Source organism: Megalops cyprinoides, chromosome 12 (genome assembly GCF_013368585.1).
Source record: "Megalops cyprinoides isolate fMegCyp1 chromosome 12, fMegCyp1.pri, whole genome shotgun sequence".
Classification (NCBI taxonomy): Eukaryota; Metazoa; Chordata; class Actinopteri; order Elopiformes; family Megalopidae; genus Megalops; species Megalops cyprinoides.
In genome coordinates, this window is record NC_050594.1 from 7,062,234 (window position 1) to 7,081,643 (window position 19,410).

General features: G+C 48.7%; 1 protein-coding gene across 2 annotated transcripts in view; it reads right to left on the reverse strand.

The window, feature by feature from the left end:
• ccdc88c (coiled-coil domain containing 88C) overlaps positions 1-19,410 on the reverse strand; it is a 68,096-nt gene that overhangs the window by 25,467 nt on the left and 23,219 nt on the right. For both annotated transcript variants that reach the window (XM_036541708.1, XM_036541709.1), the window contains exons 4-14: positions 12,567-12,636; positions 8,155-8,213; positions 6,760-6,843; positions 6,514-6,654; positions 5,936-6,126; positions 5,327-5,408; positions 4,628-4,786; positions 3,325-3,471; positions 2,698-2,842; positions 877-1,058; positions 283-420 (exon numbers count right to left, since the gene is read on the reverse strand). In XM_036541708.1, the coding sequence (XP_036397601.1) occupies positions 283-420; positions 877-1,058; positions 2,698-2,842; positions 3,325-3,471; positions 4,628-4,786; positions 5,327-5,408; positions 5,936-6,126; positions 6,514-6,654; positions 6,760-6,843; positions 8,155-8,213; positions 12,567-12,636 (1,398 nt within the window). The remainder of the gene's footprint in view (positions 1-282; positions 421-876; positions 1,059-2,697; positions 2,843-3,324; positions 3,472-4,627; positions 4,787-5,326; positions 5,409-5,935; positions 6,127-6,513; positions 6,655-6,759; positions 6,844-8,154; positions 8,214-12,566; positions 12,637-19,410) is intronic.

A 19,410-nucleotide genomic window follows, 5' to 3' on the forward strand; every position in this document is an offset into this window, starting at 1 on the left:
TACACTGCCATTTATAATAGGAAAACTTCAGCCAGTAAATGTTATGGAGCAGGTCTTATAAGGGGTTAAGTCTGCTAGCTCGATTCCCACGTGGGGCATCGCTGTACCTTTGGGCAAGGTACTTAACCTGAATTGCTTCCGTAAATACCTATATATGTATATGACATGTGGATTACGAAAGCCACCCTGGATATTAATAATTTGCTTAGCATGTTTGTTACTATAATTCACAGCTTAATGTTGCTGCCAGAGCCCCCTGGTGGAGGGACAGAGGTGGTGTACCTGTCTGTCCTTGTCCGCCTGCGCTGCCTCCAGTGTTTTCTCCAGCTTCTGTTTCTCCTTGAGCAGCTCCTCTCCCAGGGCCTCCATGTCCTGGGTGGTCTGCTTCTCCTGGTCCAGCAGGGTCTGGAGCTTCTCCAACTGTGACAGAACACAGACACCTCATTCTGAGGTGCCAACCTGCCTGCTCTTTTCGAAATGAAACCTGCAGGACTTTCAGTTACCACATCAAGACTGTTCAGAGAAAACCCCACAAATTACTGCCAATGTTGTGTCAGTGCAGGCCAGAGCAGGTATCTTACGCTTGATTAGAGCACAGCTTGGCCAGGACATGCTTCAGGACCAAGTAAAACTCAGGATAAGGGTCATAGCGAATATACCTGTGTCAAACTGCCTCTGATATTTCACACGTTATGTCATGTCAGTGACTCGAAATGGACCACAACATCCACCCCGGTCCGTTTCAGGACCCTTCCACACACAGAAATCATATAATCTTAAACTCAACAGGATCGGCACTCAGGTCTTACGTACCAAACGGATTCAAATGCAAAATGTGGCTTTTGAAAACCAGGGAGGTTGTAATCTTTGCTTTACCTTCTTGTGGAGGTCCTGGTTCTCCTTCTCCAGCTCCAGCACTCGCAGCTGGCCCTGCTCCAGGCTGAGGGCCGCCCCTCTCAGCTCCTCCACCCTGCTCTGCAGGCCCTGGTTCTCCTTCTCCAGCTTCAGCAGCCTGCTCTGTGCAGACTCGTTCAGCTCCAGCACAAAGGACTTGCGGGCTGCCGGCGGAACAAGGAACGCTGTTGGTTCTCTGAATGTGTGTGCATGCCTGTGTGCCTGTGTGCTTGTGCATGCGTGCATGCAGATATAGGGGCATGCATTTATCAGTTGGATCTGTCTTGAACCGTTCAGCAATGTGACACACTGGCTCTGTGTCCAATCCACTTTGTGTCCAGCAGGGAGTACATTTCTGTCCGTCTGCATGTCAGTATTTACCCTAGATTGATCTACACACCTTCTCAGGATGTTCCAGAATGCATCCATGCATAAGTATGTGACAGTCTGTGGCTGTACCGCAGTACACAGTATTAATCAACAGCCTAGTGTTTTTCGGAATGCTCATATCCCTATAGACCGTAAGTGCATTAAGCCATTTGCTATGATGTATTTGAACTGAGGGACGCTGATGCAGCAGCTGAATCACTCCACTACTTCACTGCATTACAGAATTAGAAAAAAAAGACTTTCAAAGAGCAGCAAATGAGCTGTAAGACTGGGCTACACAAGCTAAGAGTTAGAGCCAAGAGGGATAAGCAGACACACTATAGCTTACACACAGTCTGAAATGCTGATGCACAGTCTGAAATGCAGACGTCAGTCTGAAATGGAGTTGTCAGGCTGAAATGCTGACACACAGAAGTCTGCACAAATGTTAAAGGCGATGCTGTGAAACTCCAGAGCAGACTCCTAAAGAAGGAAGTGGTTCCCCTGTCCTTGGGCATCTAGGCAAACTGAGAGAGAACGTGCAGGAAGGCTGATGTCATTAGTGGCTAAACTGCTGTGTCCTCACATGCCACCACCACAGAACTGTGTCATCAAGTCTACCACACTGTCTCAGCCTAAAATTATGAGCAGCTAATGGACAAGGCTAAGCTGTGGGGAATCAGCCAAAGGAGCTAAAAACTGTAGACGAGAAGAAGGGAAAATCCTGTAAATTACAGATCACAGGCAAGTAAAGGGCTGGGAAGCCCAATGGCCAGTGACAGAGCTACGGTCAAGAGCACATCAAGAGAAAGTGTTTGAGAAAGTGGTGAATATTAGTTGAATGAGTGTGATAAATGTGAAGACGTGTTCATCACATCCAACAGCCAGAGACCTAGGGCTGTGACCAGCAGCCCGTACACTTCTGTGCTGTGTCTACATCTGATGAATGCATTAAATATGGGTATCGTTTGTTATTGTCATTAATAAAAAAAAAACTGCATTTGGTGTAAATGCTGGGTGGTGAAGGACAATGAAAAATATCACACATCTATGGACTACCAACAATAACCGTCTAGCCTAATCAAGCTTAAGCAAGGAATGCTTGTGAAATAACACTGCGTCAAGGGGAAAGAAGCTATGCCAAGTGACCTCACATATGGGCACGACATCTGACAAGAATGCAAAATGGGAAGCGAATGAGAGAATGCCTTTGTGAGCTGTTTATCGTGAGGAAGCCGTGTTTAGCGGCCCAGGGCATGATGAGCGAAACGTGGTTAGATGCACTCACAGCTTTGTCTGATCAGGCTCACACTTGCCTTAAAATCCTGATAAAACTGGCCCTGATATTGCGTCTCTGCTAAACACTGTCTTTGTAAACCCCTTCGACTGCGCACAGAAACATCAGGTGGGGGGCGGGGGGCGGTCTGCACTCACTCTCTCCCCCGTCGCTGCTCTTGGACAGCTGCTCCAGCTCCCAGCCCAGGTGGGCCGACTCGTTCATGCTCTGCTTCTGGGAGATCTCCAGCATCATGTTCTCCTCCAGCAGCTCCTCCACCCGCTTCTTGTCTGCGTCCCGCTCCTGAAGGAGACCATCGCATGGGATCAGCGCAGACAAGCAGACAGAGACACTGGAGAGACCAGCAACTCAGCACAGACCACAGGCTGACTGATATCAGTCTGAATTAAAAAGCAGGTAGGCTAGTTTCTAGGTTCTGATGAGATCCTGCCATGTCTGCCTTGCACCAGTCTTTTTTGCTCTTAAGCCATATGTAAAAATTGAACAATAAAAAGAATATGCAGGCTAAATGTGCCATTATACCGCTTGTACTGCTGGGAATGAATCTGCAGAAGACATTCTTTCCCGTGGGAGACCATCGCAGGTGGTGAGAACAGAGACACACCCAAACCAGTGTGAACGCTCACCACACAGCGCAGCAAACTACAGATCAGAACCTTCGGATGGCCAAGATGAGTCCGCTCACGCTAGAGGAAGCGCTGCGTGTGCACATGCGTGTGCACACGCGTGTGCACCGGAGCAGACGCAGGCAGCGGGACTCTCACCATCTCCATGTCGTGCAGCTTGGAGCGCAGCTGCAGGTTCTCCTTCTCCAGCTCGTGCAGTTTGTCACAGCGGCCCCGGGCCCCGCTCAGCTGCTCCTCCAGCAGGGCCTTCGTCTCCATCAGAGTCAGGTTATCCTCCCGCAGCTCCTGCAGATACACACACGAAGAGAGTTACAGACAGTTACACACACAAACGTATGCACACATACAGACACAAAGAGAGATCCAGACACTCAGAGTTACACACAGATACACACACACACACAAAGTTACACACAGATACACACACAAACACACAGTTAGACTCAGATACAGACAGACAGTTACGCATACAGACAGTTATGCACAGACACAAACATACACACACACACAAACACATTTGCACAGATACAGACACAAAGAAAAAGAGTTAGACAGGGGCAGGCATGTGCACACACAGGCACACAGGAGTGTTACTCATAGATACAGACAGAGTCCCCCACACACTCACACACACACTCACACACACACACAGAACAAGAGAATGCCAGACAAACGGACAGTGGGAGGACAGGGTGTGGAGCAGACAAACGGACAGTGGGAGGACAGGGTGAACCGGTGTGGAGCAGACAAACGGACAGTGGGAGGACAGGGTGAGCCGGTGCGGAGCAGACAAACGGACAGTGGGAGGACAGGGTGAGCCGGTGCGGAGCAGACAAACGGACAGTGGGAGGACAGGGTGAGCCGGTGCGGAGCAGACAAACGGACAGTGGGAGGACAGGGTGAGCCGGTGTGGAGCAGACAAACGGACAGTGGGAGGACAGGGTGTGGAGCAGACAAACGGACAGTGGGAGGACAGGGTGAGCCGGTGTGGAGCAGACAAACGGACAGTGGGAGGACAGGGTGAGCCGGTGTGGAGCAGACAAACGGACAGTGGGAGGACAGGGTGAGCCGGTGTGGAGCAGACAAGCGGACAGTGGGAGGACAGGGTGAGCCGGTGTGGAGCAGACAAACGGACAGTGGGAGGACAGGGTGAGCCGGTGTGGAGCAGACAAACGGACAGTGGGAGGACAGGGTGAGCCGGTGTGGAACAGACAAACGGACAGTGGGAGGACAGGGTGAGCCGGTGTGGAGCAGACAAACGGACAGTGGGAGGACAGGGTGAGCCGGTGTGGAGCAGACAAACGGACAGTGGGAGGACAGGGTGAGCCGGTGTGGAGCAGACAAACGGACAGTGGGAGGACAGGGTGAGCCGGTGTGGAGCAGACAAACGGACAGTGGGAGGACAGGGTGAGCCGGTGCGGAGCCGGCCCTCGGCACTCACCTCCACGCGGGTTTTGTAGAAGTGAACGTCGTGCAGCCTCTCCTTGCAGCGCGTCAGTTCTGTTTCCAGCCGGTCCACCCGCCCCGCCCGCTCCCGCAGAGCGTCCAGCTCGTCGCGGTACGCCCGCGCCGACCGCGCCTCCGCCAGCAGCTGCATGCTCTGAGAGACCGTGTGGGGGGGGGCAGGTGGGAACAGAGGCGGGTGGCAAGCAGGGGTTTCAGATAGATAAAGAGGGGGATATTCAGGGGAAGCCCAAGAGCTCTGAGCAAAACTAAGTTTTCTGTTTCTGCCTTTAAAAGGCCTATCCAAATGACTTAACCTAAATATGATGGAAGATGAAGTGAAGTATACAGCCATAGAAAGTTGTCCAAGATGACTGAGAACATAGCCTTGAACTTGAAGCTTCTTTATAACTTTCTGTGTGCTTCTTTAAAAGCCCTGGAATATTGATTTAGCCTAAATTCTCTTCCAACTAAACCTTTAAAAGTCAAACTTTGTGGGAAAAAAACATTTGTGGACATCTTTAAGAGCTCTTTGACAGCTTAATGCTAGTCACACAAGGACAAGAGGCAACTTTTGCCTTGGCTGGTGGGTTGCATTCATTGTTAATGATGTCACTGCCACTCTGTTAACTCCACGTAAGGGTGCGTGTGTGTGTGTGTGTGTGTGTGTGTGTGTTTGATTTGTCTTTACACAGACCTCTTGCTTGAGCTTCTGCACCTCCAGGTCCAGCCTCTCGATCTCGTTCTTGGCATCGATCAGCTGTTCCGTCTTCTCCTCCCTGCAGCGAGGAGACCGCACACACAGGGGTCAGCATCTCCAGCCTGGCCAGACAATTACACTCCTGCCTGTCTCCCTCCTTTCAAACTGGCACTTATACAGGTGCTCTGAAGCCTGGATCGGGAGTCAGCATTAATGCACCTATTCATCGCCTGTGACAGGGCTCCTCAGCTTGAAATACAAGTGAAACTATGACTCAGCGAACTGCAAGGGAAACACAAACTCATTTCCTGTCACAGGCTATCAGAGCAGTTGTGGTGCACCAGCGCACTTTCTCAGACAGCGGCGACTGGCTGCCAGGGGACTGAAGGACTGGCGGGGACGCGGAAGTAACAAGCTACAAGCTACCCAAAAATAACCCGACCATTAATAATTGACAATGAACCCTCTCGTAATGCGTTACATAAAGAAACCCCCGGGCCTCCTGCAGTAGCCAGATTTGACCGTTAAAAAGTGCAGAGAGAGAGAGAAGGTCCGCCCTGAAGCGACAGGTGACCCGACAGCTTCCTGTTCCCCCGGGACACTCACAGCTCCTGGCGCGAGCGGCGCAGCTTGGCCTTGCTGTCGGCCAGCTCCACGGCCAGGTGCTGCCGCTCCTCCTTGCTCAGGACGGGGGCGGGGCCACCCTGGGCGGGGCGCTCGGGGCTGGAGGGCTGTACCGGGCCGGGGGGATGCTGAGACTGCAGGTAGTCCCGCTCCTGGGTCAGCTCCAAAATCACCTGGGGGGGAGGAGCAGGGGATTGGTGGGGTGATTCTCAGGCAGGTACAGTACAGGAACAGCAGTGCAGTTTACAACGGCTGCATGTCTGACAGTGAGGGAATCCTTTACAGACACATCCTACGTGAAAAATGCATATACAACACAATGTGATTTAAGCTGACAATGTTTGCACAGTCAAAACAAACAGACAAGGTAGGAGATGATGTGAGCATCGGTGCCATAGAGGATTCCTGCACCTGCAGAGCGGTTGCCTGCAATCAGCTGCAGACATGGCTGCGCAGAAGCAACGAGCAGATGAATCTGTCCAGGCGGAGACACAGATCTGCGCAGCCAGTACACTCGGACAGCCGGCTGCGTGCGTTACGCACGGCCGCTGGTGCAGTACCTCAGCGCATTCGTCCCGTTCGTCCACGAGTCTGCGCAGGTGGACGGCCATGCTGCGAGAGAGCGAGTCCAGCTCCTCGGCCGGGAGGTCGGCCACCTCCAGCCACTGCAGCTCCAGCACGTTCTCTGGGTTGTGGGTGACCTGGAGGAATGAGCACGGTAGAATCAAACAAGAGCGTCCACAAAACGCGACGTCCTCGCCAGGCACACACCCCTAAAGAAAGCAGCTCTCTCCCTCCTCGCTCACCTCCTGAATGTGTGTGACGATGGCGGCCTGGGTCTCGATGTCCAGCAGCTTAATCTTCTCGATGAACTCCTGCTTTCGTTCACACTGCAGGAGAGAAAACACGTCACCAAGTGAAAGCAGAGCACCTTCCCACGCTAAAAACACTCCTAAAAACACACACAGGTTAACTAGGGGTAGGTGAGATCAAGGTCATAATTCAGTGTTTCTCACCACTTGTGGGTGAGAGAAAGGGGAGTATTGGCAGGGATCTTAGAGCCGTGGGGTTTAGACAGAGACCACACTGAGTGATTTTGCATTGTATTCCAGAAGGTTTACGGTCAGGCTGTCACTTGCAGCCAACGTCCCCTATTGCTTCATCTTGATTTATGTTTACCCACCTGGAGGTGTGCAAAGTGTGCATTTTATCACTGGCCTAATGGATCAGGGGGTTGTGCAAGAACAATGAAGACAGCAGTGCTCACTGATTCAGACAGGCTGTTTTAGACAGTGTCCTGGTATATGCTCTGGTGTGAGGCTATCTATCTGGGCTGTTGTGTGCCTCTCTCTCTCTCCCTGCATCCTCCTCTCTCAAAAACAGGAAAAACAGGTGCCTTGTCCAACCATTTACTGCTCAGCCAGAGCAGGCACAGAAACAAAGAGGGGAAAAAGGGAGGGGTGAGAAGGAAGGAAAAAGCTAAGTGGCACAGAGTTTCAGAAAGAGAAACTGAACCTGATTCCACTGCAGCTCTTTCCCACTACAGGGCTAGAACCAGGCTACTATGAGCGGTTACCACTGCTGTCCTGGTCCGCTGCAGGGCTAAAACCAGGCTAATATGAGCCGTTACCGCTGCTGTCCTGGTCCGCTGCAGGGCTAAAACCAGGCTAATATGAGCCGTTACCGCTGCTGTCCTGGTCCGCTGCAGGGCTAAAACCAGGCTAATATGAGCCGTTACCGCTGCTGTCCTGGTCCGCTGCAGGGCTAAAACCAGGCTAATATGAGCCGTTACCGCTGCTGTCCTGGTCCGCTGCAGGGCTAAAACCAGGCTACTATGAGCCGTTACCGCTGCTGTCCTGGTCCGCTGCAGGGCTAAAACCAGGCTACTATGAGCCGTTACCGCTGCTGTCCTGGTCCGCTGCAGGGCTAAAACCAGGCTAATATGAGCCGTTACCGCTGTTCTTGGTCCGCTGCAGGGCTGTAACCAGGCTAATATGAGCCGTTAGCACTGCAGTCCTTTTTCACTGCAGGGCTGGAGCTGGAGCATGAGCTGCAGCCCACAACTGTACTGAAGGTTCCGGAACTCTCAGACCTGCCACAGCAGAATGTACTGCAACTCTGAGGACCACAACCAGCAGTGGTGGAATCAGTATTAACCTGTTTGTTATTCAATGGTTTACTGATTAGAAACTTTGCATTACCTGAACAGCACAGCCGAGCATCAGAAGCAGCAATCGATTCATCTCCTCCATGCTTTTTGCTGTTGAGGAAAGTGAAATACTCTGTCATTTGTACAAATACTGACAATTTCAGTTAAAAATTAAGAACAAAAAAGGAAATTGTTTCTCATGAAAACAAAAGGCTAAAAAATGAAGAGAAGAGATTCAAAATACCTAAAGCTAAAACAATTCCAGTTAAGAACAAGGAATCCTAAACATTAGCTCTGTTTATCTTCCTTTTGTGAATTAGCATGTGGCTCCTCTCCTCTGCTCCCTGCCCCCCTTGGTTTGGTCAGTTGCCATTATTTAGTGAGTTAGTCAATACACCAGAGCCCAGAAAGGCTAGAAGGGGACTAAAATCTATGAGCAATTCTCCTCTGAAGTAGGCACTGCTTTTAGAGACACCATTGTCAGCCCAGCCACTTCTAGCTATCCATTTACTGGCAACTACAGTCAGCTGTCAGCTGATGGAAGCATTGACCTGCTAGATAGAAATGGGTGATGTCACAGATATTCTATATTATTCCCAGATGTTTAGCTCCTTCACATTCCTCCTCATTCCCTCAGAGCTCCTAACCTCCTCATGTAGGAGGTTCTGGTGCTGCCAGCACTTCCATGCTAGAAATGGATGTTCAGTTTGCCACTAGGCTCCTTCAAGAATGTTCTCCATGTGCAGGCAAATCAAAACATTTACAGCTTCAACAATGGGCACAAGCTACAGAAGAGATGCAATTCTCAATGTGAAGCACAGGGAGCTGAATATCTGCACCATACACAGAGCATCTGTGGTGATTATAAGGGCAAGTTAAAACATGCACAGCTGAGACCACAGCACTGAAATCCCAGTACAATTCCACCCATGTACAAAACAGCACATAATAACACATGGGCAACAAACTTGTGGGGGAACCTTATCAAATTTGAATGATAAAGGCAGAACTCTGATTGTCACCTAATTGTTGCAAACGATTGCACTTGGTTAATATATGCTATGCATTTGTTCTTTTGACACAACTACTGTGCCTCTAATCATACAGAAAACGTGGACATTCAAAAGGACAGCAGCATAGGAGCCGTTTCTATGTAATGCATGGTGACTGTGTAACCAGAACCTCAAGGTCATAACTGTAACCCACACAATCTCATTAGCGGCTGCAACCACATTCACTTGCATGGCTACCGACAGCATGTAGTGATGAGTAAAATATGCTACTCAGACATGGAACAAAAACGATGGCACAAACAAATATTTGCACAGCAAATGCAAGGTATTTGGCACACAGGAAATCCACAAGAAGCTGAGTCATATACACAGCAACAGGCTTCACCTTCATGCCTTTGAATTGAATTACTGAAGGCAGAACACAACACCAAATTATACATGAGGCTAATTATCAGGGTTGGGCAGTACGCATAGTCAAGCTGTTGTGACGAGGGTGTCAGGTGGAGCGAATTTCCAGGAGTCAATTTCCCATTTATTTTTCCTACGAGCTTGGAAATGTTCACTTCAGACAAACAGGTCCTGCCAGTCTAACACCTGTGAGAGCTAATCCATTCAGCAGTGCTCTGCTGATCAACAGCTTATTTCTACTGAGGTGTACTGGGATCAGTTCAGCACTTATCAGCACATCACTGCTCTTCAGAGAAAAAAAAATGCATTCCCTCCTCAGATCCCTTGTCTTAGTTCATCAATATAACTTGTGCAGAGAGGAAAACAATGAAAAAAATTCACTGAAAAAATCTCTCTGTCCTGACCTGGCAAAGACCTCCATGAACGAGACTCTGCTTGATTCCGCTGTTTAGTTTTCACATAGGAACATTACAACAATGTGGGGGTATAATCATTTCCGCTACAGATTTTATCTGCTAGCATATGGACCTGTGGAAATCTATGATTGTGCCTACATTCTTGTTCTATTTTTATAAGTCCACTACTGCTGTTAGGAAAAAAAACAACAACAAATGTTTATGATTCCCTTCTCAGGTGCCCATATCTCAGATAATCAAGATGACTTGCACAGAAAAAAAACAGGGAAATTCACTCTGATTAAAAAAAAAAACTATTTATGTCTCTGACAGGAGCAGGCATGCAAAACAACCTGCTGGCAGCCGACCAAAAAAAAAAAAAAAAAAAAAAACGACACCAGGAGGAAGGTAAACACAATTCGGAGCGCAGAAGTGAGGATGAGCGGTTGGATGTGACGTGGTGGAGATTTGAATCTGCAGATGGTGGGGTTACAATGGGGTATTCACATGCTCTGGCCACGCCGAGGGCACACACACAGCGTTTTTAATTCCTCAGTCATCTACACAAACACGTTATGGAAAATCACAATTGCCACCCGCTTCATGGTAGACATAGACAATGCCTGCCAGACCCTACACACAAACAAGTAACACACAATATGGAGGGCTCAAACAGCATGTTTACAATGAATGCATAATATATACCGGGGAGCAAAGTACCGTACACAGAATTATAGCAGTGTAGCATGTTGGTAACCCAAACTCACTGAAGCCCATAATCTGTCTATGAAAGGGTTTGCGCAATGTAAGGTGAAACAGGCCCAGAACAGACATTAAAACAGAAAGCACCAACCTGGGTGCACTTCCACTCCTCACACTGTTAATCCTGAGAGGCTGCTCTGCCTCTCACACAAACAGTCAAACAGCTGGTGCCCCCTGCCTGTGTCAGGCTGTGGTTAGTGATGGCCTCTGGGAGGCCGTTCATCATGATCCTTGCCTCCGAGGCCATACATTCACTGCTGTCTCCCTGTGTGAGGCTATAGATAGTGCTCTCTGCCTGTGTGAGTCTGTAAGAACTCTCTGCCTGTGTGAGTCTGTAAGAACTCTCCGCCTGTGTGAGGCTGTAGTTAGAGCTCTCTGCCTGTGTGAGGCTGTAGTTAGAGCTCTCTGCCTGTCTGAGGTTGTAGTTAGAGCTCTCTGCCTGTGCGAGGTTGTAGTTAGAGCTCTCTGCCTGTGCGAGGCTGTCGGTTAGTGCTCTCTCTCTGCGGGAGGCTGTAGTTACAGCTCTCTGCCTGTGCGAGGCTGTAGTTACAGCTCTCTGCCTGTGCGAGGCTGTAGTTACAGCTCTCTGCCTGTGCGAGGCTGTAGTTACAGCTCTCTGCCTGTGTGAGGCTGTCGTTACAGCTCTCTGCCTGTGCGAGGCTGTCGGTTAGTGCTCTCTCTCTGCGGGAGGCTGTAGTTACAGCTCTCTGCCTGTGCGAGGCTGTCGTTACAGCTCTCTGCCTGTGCGAGGCTGTCGGTTAGTGCTCTCTCTCTGTGAGAGGCTGTAGTTACAGCTCTCTGCCTGTGCGAGGCTGTCGTTACAGCTCTCTGCCTGTGCGAGGCTGTCGTTACAGCTCTCTGCCTGTGCGAGGCTGTCGTTACAGCTCTCTGCCTGTGCGAGGCTGTAGTTACAGCTCTCTGCCTGTGCGAGGCTGTCGTTACAGCTCTCTGCCTGTGCGAGGCTGTCGTTACAGCTCTCTGTCTGTGCGAGGCTGTCGTTACAGCTCTCTGCCTGTGCGAGGCTGTCGTTACAGCTCTCTGCCTGTGCGAGGCTGTCGTTACAGCTCTCTGCCTGTGCGAGGCTGTCGTTACAGCTCTCTGCCTGTGCGAGGCTGTAGTTACAGCTCTCTGCCTGTGCGAGGCTGTAGTTACAGCTCTCTGCCTGTGCGAGGCTGTCGGTTAGTGCTCTCTCTCTGCGGGAGGCCACAGAGCCAGCTCTCCCTGCCGTAACCGCTTTCCTGCCGTTCCCTCTTCCTGACCCCGTTACAGGAGGACACCATGTGCATCCTTCCCGTGGGTGCGCTCAGGAGCGTGTCCTCACCTCAGCACCACCGGAGAGAGCGTGAGAGAGAACACGCAAACAGCACTACCCTCTCATCCTGTTCTTACCTCTGTCTCACTTCATTCTCCCCTTCCTCTCCATTTTCTCCACTTAACTGCCTCTTTCCAAGCAAAAATTCACAGCTGTTAGAACAGACAAACGGCACTACAGAAAATGTTACAAATGCAAGACCAATGGCATAAAAATGTCCACTGAGCAAAGGCATACAGAGCATAAGGATAAATAATAAGCTACTTTTTTTAAACAGTTAAAGAATGGAGAATAAATTAAAAACACAACACATGTGGCTAATAAAATGGCATTTTTTCCCCAACCCAACTTCCCCCAGCCCCCACCACCACCACACTGTCATTAGCAATTCTTCCAGGTCACTCCACTCTTTGGACACAAGCCAGCTATCGACTCCGCCCTCAGTGGAGTTTCGAGATCCATAGTGCCCTCAGTGCTAAATCCAGCACCCCTCCCCTCCCCTCCCCGCCCTGCCCCGTGAGTGTGGCAGCAGGCCTCGGTGGCTGGCCCTCCAGGTGAGCTCGGGTGATGTTACCTGACAGGGGGTCCTTGCTGATGGTGAGCACGTTGGGCAGGTTCATGACGACCAGCTGCTGCAGGGTCTCCTGAAACAGAGCAGAGAGGGCGGGGCAGGTGAGTGGGGTGGGAGCTGCAGCGCTTTACAGCACGTGAGAAAGGGTGGAAAAAAGGAGAGATTTACAGACAGACGGACAGGAAGTGTTAATGAAAAGAGGTATGCTGAGGACACTGGGTGGGGTTCCACTTTAATGCTGTGCTCTCATGTGCCAGCACTTTGAGACAGGAGGGGACGGGCTGTTTGTGCATGCACACACTAACACGCAAGCAAGCGCCCACACACACACACACACAAACACACACACACAAAAGCAAACATGCACAAACACACTCTCACAAACCCTACAGGCAACTCCCTGGACAATCATTCACACTGCCATACTATGCTGCGCTCGGGGCCATAGGCCAGGTCAACACATTGTACACATGGTTACAATTTCCTGCACACTGTCAACAGCAGACAAGACCCAACACGTCTGGTTGCCCTGAACATGCCATGTTCGAACCCACACAAACGCAAACACACTTTCACATTCTCACAGGCACACACTTGTAACATCTTCATAATAGGAAGAAAATTGCGAAATGTTGACAGAACTGATAACGCTGACACAGAACAGTGATTTACCATGAAGGGGAACTTATCATTATAATGACTCAATATTCGCCTATTGCACTGGTATTCATAACTGACTATTCCTGACTATAACCTGACTATTCATATAATTTATTATTTTTAACATATTTTTTCTCTTAACTAAAGGGGTCAACTTCACTGACGGGTCTTTGCTTTAGGTCTATTTCTACAGTTGTATTCCTCTGCCAATTTGGACATGGGCCGAGATGAATTCAACTGTGAAAATGTCTTTAAACGCAACATCAGGAGGCCAAAGAAAACTTCACATTCATGACCGGAAAAAAAAAACACTGCAGGTCAGTTTCCATGGTAACAGCAGTTTGGGTTTCAGGGTATCAGCTTGCAGTTGTAAAGTAAAAAGTTGTCTGAGCCCTTTATGACTCATCATTTGTGGTCTTTTGTGGAATTTGTGGAAAAAATGGGGGTAACAAATAACATTCCTTACGACTCTGACATGTTGTTCTTAAAGTGAGTATGAACCATAAAAGCAAAGCCCCCATGGATCAAAGCCCTGCAGTCACCCCCCCCCCCCCCAACCTGCAGATCGAGTTACAATGAAATCACATGGCCGTGAATGCCTGGGACAGCCAAGCGGGTGCCTATGACATCACAAAGCCCCAGGCCCCACCCTCAGGCCCCACGAGCCCCATTTGCTGAAGGCTTAGCCCCCGGTGCAGTGGGGGAATTAGGCCTGGTAATCTATCAGCTGGCTGACATCCCCGTCTGAAGGAAGCCTCTTTGTGGCCTGATTTGATCAGACCACCTTGCTCCAAACAAAAGATGGCCGCCAGGGGTCGGGACTGAATGCTGTTGTCAGGCAAAGCACATTCTTTCTGCTATGACCGAGGCCCCATCTGTCTCCGGTACACCCCTCCCCTGAGACAGGGCCCTCCTCTGCCCCAACATCCCCTGTGATGCATGGGGGCGGCTGAAACGGCCTCTGACTAATGCCCTGAGCCTGCCACACATGGGCTACAGACTTTTTTTTTTTTTTAGATGTGAGGGTGAAAATAATTAATTAATGTTGATGGATAACAATTAATCTGCATTTCCTCTTTTTTTTTTACACATACTTTGTCTCCACTCAGGGGAAAAAAATACGTGCAAAACTTCAAGCACAAGAAAGATGGCTGTAATGTGTGGTGGCTGTGTAATCAGAAACTTGAGCCTATAACTGCGGCCCACACAGTGTCATTAGAGGCTGCAACCTCACTGACTCACTTGGGCACCAGCAGGGCATCTGGTGAGAATTAAAGCATGCTGTGGTGGAATAAAAATGGAGACAGAGGAAAATGTTTGCACAGCACACGCAACCGACTCGGTGACATGCAAATCCGCAAAAAGCTCTGACAGGCGCACCGCGAGCCTCCTCATTGACGCCTCTGAGCTGAATTACCGCCGAGCGGGTTCTGTGTGCAGGACACCGAATACGTAATACAGGAGGCTAATTACCAGCGCTGGGCAATACACATAACAAAGAGGCGTGGAGGAGACGCTGGTGTCGCCTTTCAGCTGAAGAATGATCACAGAATGACCCGGGGATAAATGACGCTGAAAAGAAAGACATCGGCTATCGTCTTTCTCCTTGAGCGACGGGCCCCGTGCAGTAGATACGGGAGATTTCTTGAGAAGAATTCCCAAACCCAGCAGAGACCAATGTCTGTGCAACGTTACGATACCTTCATTGCCATCACCCAAAAAAAAGATAAAAAAACACCTCGCTTAAAAATTAGATACGATGAGAGCCAATGAACCCCTACAGCACAACACACACTGATGGTGGCATATTGTCTAAAGACATCCTATCCTATCAGTCCATGCAACTCCTTCCACACACTACACACACACAGGCCTTCATTATTGATGAGGAGAGAGATCCATTTCAGACTACTTTGCCAGAGTGGATCACCAGTAAGCTAGCTCAACACTGGAACACTTAATACTCTTCTCTCCTCTCTCGTCATTTGCTTCTGACATATACAGCTCATTAACATAATTATAAAGTTAGATCCTCCCCTTCCGTTCTCCCTGTCCTTATTTGCTCATGACAGATACAGCTCATTAACATACTTATGGTTATACCCACCTCTTCCTTTCTCCCCGTTCTTACTTGCTCCTGACAGACACAGCTCATTACTCCCGACAAATACCACTCATTAGCAATTACAAAATCAAATCCAACACAAACAGCTGCTATCAGTGAAATTTCAGAGGTCAGGCAAACATGACGACTGCTACTATCAGAAGTGACTCGACAGGGATTGAGAGATACTGACCCTCACTTCCCAACAAAATATTATTCCAAGCTTAATAGCTTGGTTACAGAAGACTCTCATCATGTGAAGCTTCATACAGTTACAGCAGGCAGCACCCCCTGTGCCTGCCTTCACTCTCTTTTTGCAGGAGAGCACTGCACTGAACCTATGCTCTTACATGTACTACACATATTACACCTGTTCACTGGATTATTACACGGCAAATACACACATTAATCAGTTGTTAATGGAACCATTACATTACATTAAATGTGTTTTATTTGTGTGTGGAACAAGCCCCCATTTTAACAGCAGTCTTTTTTCAGGGATCTCAACAACTCATCTCACCACTATGGCACCCTGTAGTGGCTTGTGACATGCATGCAATTTTCCCAAATGACATTGTTGGAGGTGCTGCTATCCTCCAGTGGGTGTTTGCCCTGCTGTGGTGCACTCTGGGACTTGTAGTGTGGAAAACAGCTATTGGCTGCATGCCTGTGTCGGAGGATTGCATTGCATTTCAGTGCTTCAGACCACAGAGGGTGAGACTTAAGATTAATGTAAGCACAACTGTCAATTCCACATTGGGTAAAATAGGGAAAAGCACAATACAAAAAAAAAAAAAAAAAAAAAATCAAGATTTGTTCCCAGGGATGAGAAATGGATTCTGGGATGGCCTGAGGGCTGGAACCCTACACCACATATTCACTCTTGTGTTGTTCGCAATGCTACTGTACAGCACACATTCAGGACTCAGCTTTCAGCTTGTTTCATATCCAAAACCCCTGAGGACACCAGCTTCAAAGGAAAATGGTAATTTCAACCACCTCCAGACTCTAAGAAACTCTGACCTGTGAGAGAGTTTCCTGTAAAGGTAGCCAATTGCCCCATCCACCCAAACAGATGCAGTGGATTTCTCTTTGGTCATCTCTTGGGGCTGAGGTGATATTTTCCATAATTTTTCCCCAACAAACCTTCCTTTTTTCTGTGGTTTTTCAATCTATTAAGTGCAAATCCTTCATGTCATTTATACTATATCCTTATATGGCTTTTTGCTTGTGTTGTACTCTGCCTCACTTGTAAGGTGCTTTAGATAAAATCATCCACCAAATGAATAAACACAATGTAAATGTAAAGGTTATATATGTTTATATATCGCACTACATGCAAAGTGTTTGAGGGACATCTCATGAACTGTTTTACATGGACTACAATCTATGAAGTGCTCTGTGACACAATGTCTGACCTCTCCGCAGTTCATCAGCTGAGGAGACACAGGCCTTTGAAGATCTGCTATGCTGTGATAGCAGTTATCAGATATTTCCCAGCACAGGAATGCTGGAAATTTCATTTTGCTGCCAAGGCCTTGATGAGGCCATTTCCTCTATTCAGCAGGTATTACAGCTGAGGCGGTGTGATTTAGGAAGACAACATCATCCTCATTTTGTCTCCTTTATTTTTCGTTGACCTGGTGATTGTTTCCTTTATGCCTTTCCCATGGTCCTGACAATAGGTTAGGCTTGAACAGGCTTTCTACACTTGCTGTCTATTGTGCTAAAATCAACAGATGCACCACAGTCATGTTTTAAAAAAGTACATGACGTCAATGTAGGATTTCATACCTACATTCACTTATACAGATCTCCCATCATCCCCCAGACTGATTTGTCACTATGTTCCCCATAGTTCTGGATAACAAACGTGTTATTATAAACGTTCTGAAACTGGCCAGCTGGGCTGGTGTGCATCATTCTCTGAGTGGAGGTTTCATAAAGACGAGGGTAAAACTGAAACATGAAAGCCAGAGTTGCAGATGAACAGAATGGGGAGTCTCTGCTGAGGACGGAGCCCAAACGCTCAGACATCCTGTGAGGATACATCAGGCGGTCTCCTCCGCACCGAGGACAATCAGTGAGAAGAGGAAACGGAGGTAGATTTCCGTGGCAAGAGGGCCAACGCCCAAATGTCAATCACAACAGCACCTCAGGCCTTCCTGCATGTCCCAGAATCTCTCTCTGCGTGGCAAAACTCGCCTTCTCGCAATTTCATCATCAACCAGAACAATCAATTTGTATTCCTGGGTAAATCTCACCTTTCTTATCCTCATGGAGAGTAACTGGGATGCAAGCTCAGTTGAAATACATTCAATTCACTTTTCCCATAGGTATTCTTAACTTCAGATCTGAGAGAGTGGAGGCTTTAATAGAACATGCTTCATGAATAGTTAATATACAGGAAGGGGGCTTATCACTGAAACATAAAACTACTGTGTGAATTGCAAAGAATGCCAGTCTGCAAAACTACAAAAGGCTTCAGAAAGACTTGTGTTCATTGTGGACTTAATCTCTTCTGCCTGAAAGGACAATTAACTTTAAAACATACAGCTGCAATCCACTGCAGTAAATGACGTCTCCTACACCACCCTACCACCATCTCCTACCACCGTTGATGTTACTACCTGATTTTTTTTTTCCTTCTGCAGTATCGCCCACCTTGGTGGGATTTTCCACCCTGTTTCTTGGCATTGTCTTCCCTCCCAACGTAGGAGTCCTTTTAGTGCCCTTGCAGACCCCCCCAGCAAAGGCACAGCACCAGTTTTGCTGTAGAAACACGCTGTGATGATGGCAGTGAGAACAAATTAATTGTGGCAGGTAAACTTCAGCTTGGGAGACTCGCTCACTCCCCTTGCATAACACTGTCTACATCAGCAAAGGCCCAACTAAGCCACACTGACGAAGACGAGGGTGGAACTTTTCAAGGAGGACACCAAGTGGTCAGTAGAGAATGCAAAGGGACTGCGTAGCCAATCAGCTGTAGGGAGGGGTGATCAATGGCAGGCGCAGTCCATCCCAACGCTGCTGTGGAAACGGGCGAATCGATGGCATCCTAGCGATTTGTGTTATGTAAAGTTGGACTGACCCACATTGGGCCCAGGCTCAGGCCCCGGGGAGGGGTCGATTGGTCCCGGCGTCTCCGCGGTGATGGGAGCACGCAGGCATATGGAGCGTGACGGCTCGTCGATGCCGGCCACGTTTTCTGGCCCACTTCCCCTGTCCTGGTGACCTGCTGCGCCACTTTGCCCCCCCCCAGAGGGCCTCTATCTGCAGCACTGATAGCAGCTAATCGCACAAAGCAATCTGAAGGCCCAAGCAAAACACAACCTGTCAGCCAACACCTCACGTTTCCCCTGGCAGCACCACGCCTGAACCCAGGAGTGCCACACTCATTCAGATGGGACAGATAGATAGATACGGGCTATCTGGAGTACACACTGTTATCTGTGCCATACTAACATGTAGCACAGTCATAGAAACCCACTGTGTTGCCCCAGTGAGATCAAGGCTGCTACCACTGTTCAAACAAGAGCCCTGTGCTTGGCTGCAAGATTTTTAGCTGTGGAAGTCAAGTCTTCATCATTCTGAACACTGATTGACTGGGCAGAAATTGTAGGATATTTAAAGGCATATACTCCCACTGTATTTCAACTAAAAAATGAAAGGCCTCCCTGTACTGTACACCGTTCTCAAAAATGCCAATCTGCAACAATTCCACTTCAGAGCTGAGATCACACCGCTGCATTATTTCTCAGGTAGAGAAGGAACTATTGCATTTCACCTTTACCAAACTCAGCAGGGAGACCAGTGTGGATTCATCAATGTGGAGGTAATCAGTGAATTCTGCTGGCTTTTTTCTGCACTCCGTAACCCATCAATGATGGAAAAAGCTTGGAAATTCACTGGAACGAAACTACATCAGCCACAGAGGCAAAAAATACAGGCCAGAAGAGGATTTTCCACACAGAGAGAGGAAATATCTACGGAGAGAGACACACAGAGAGAAAGCGACAGAAGATGAGAGAAAGAGAGATACAGAAACACAGCGAATCAGCACATTTAACTAGGATTTTTAAA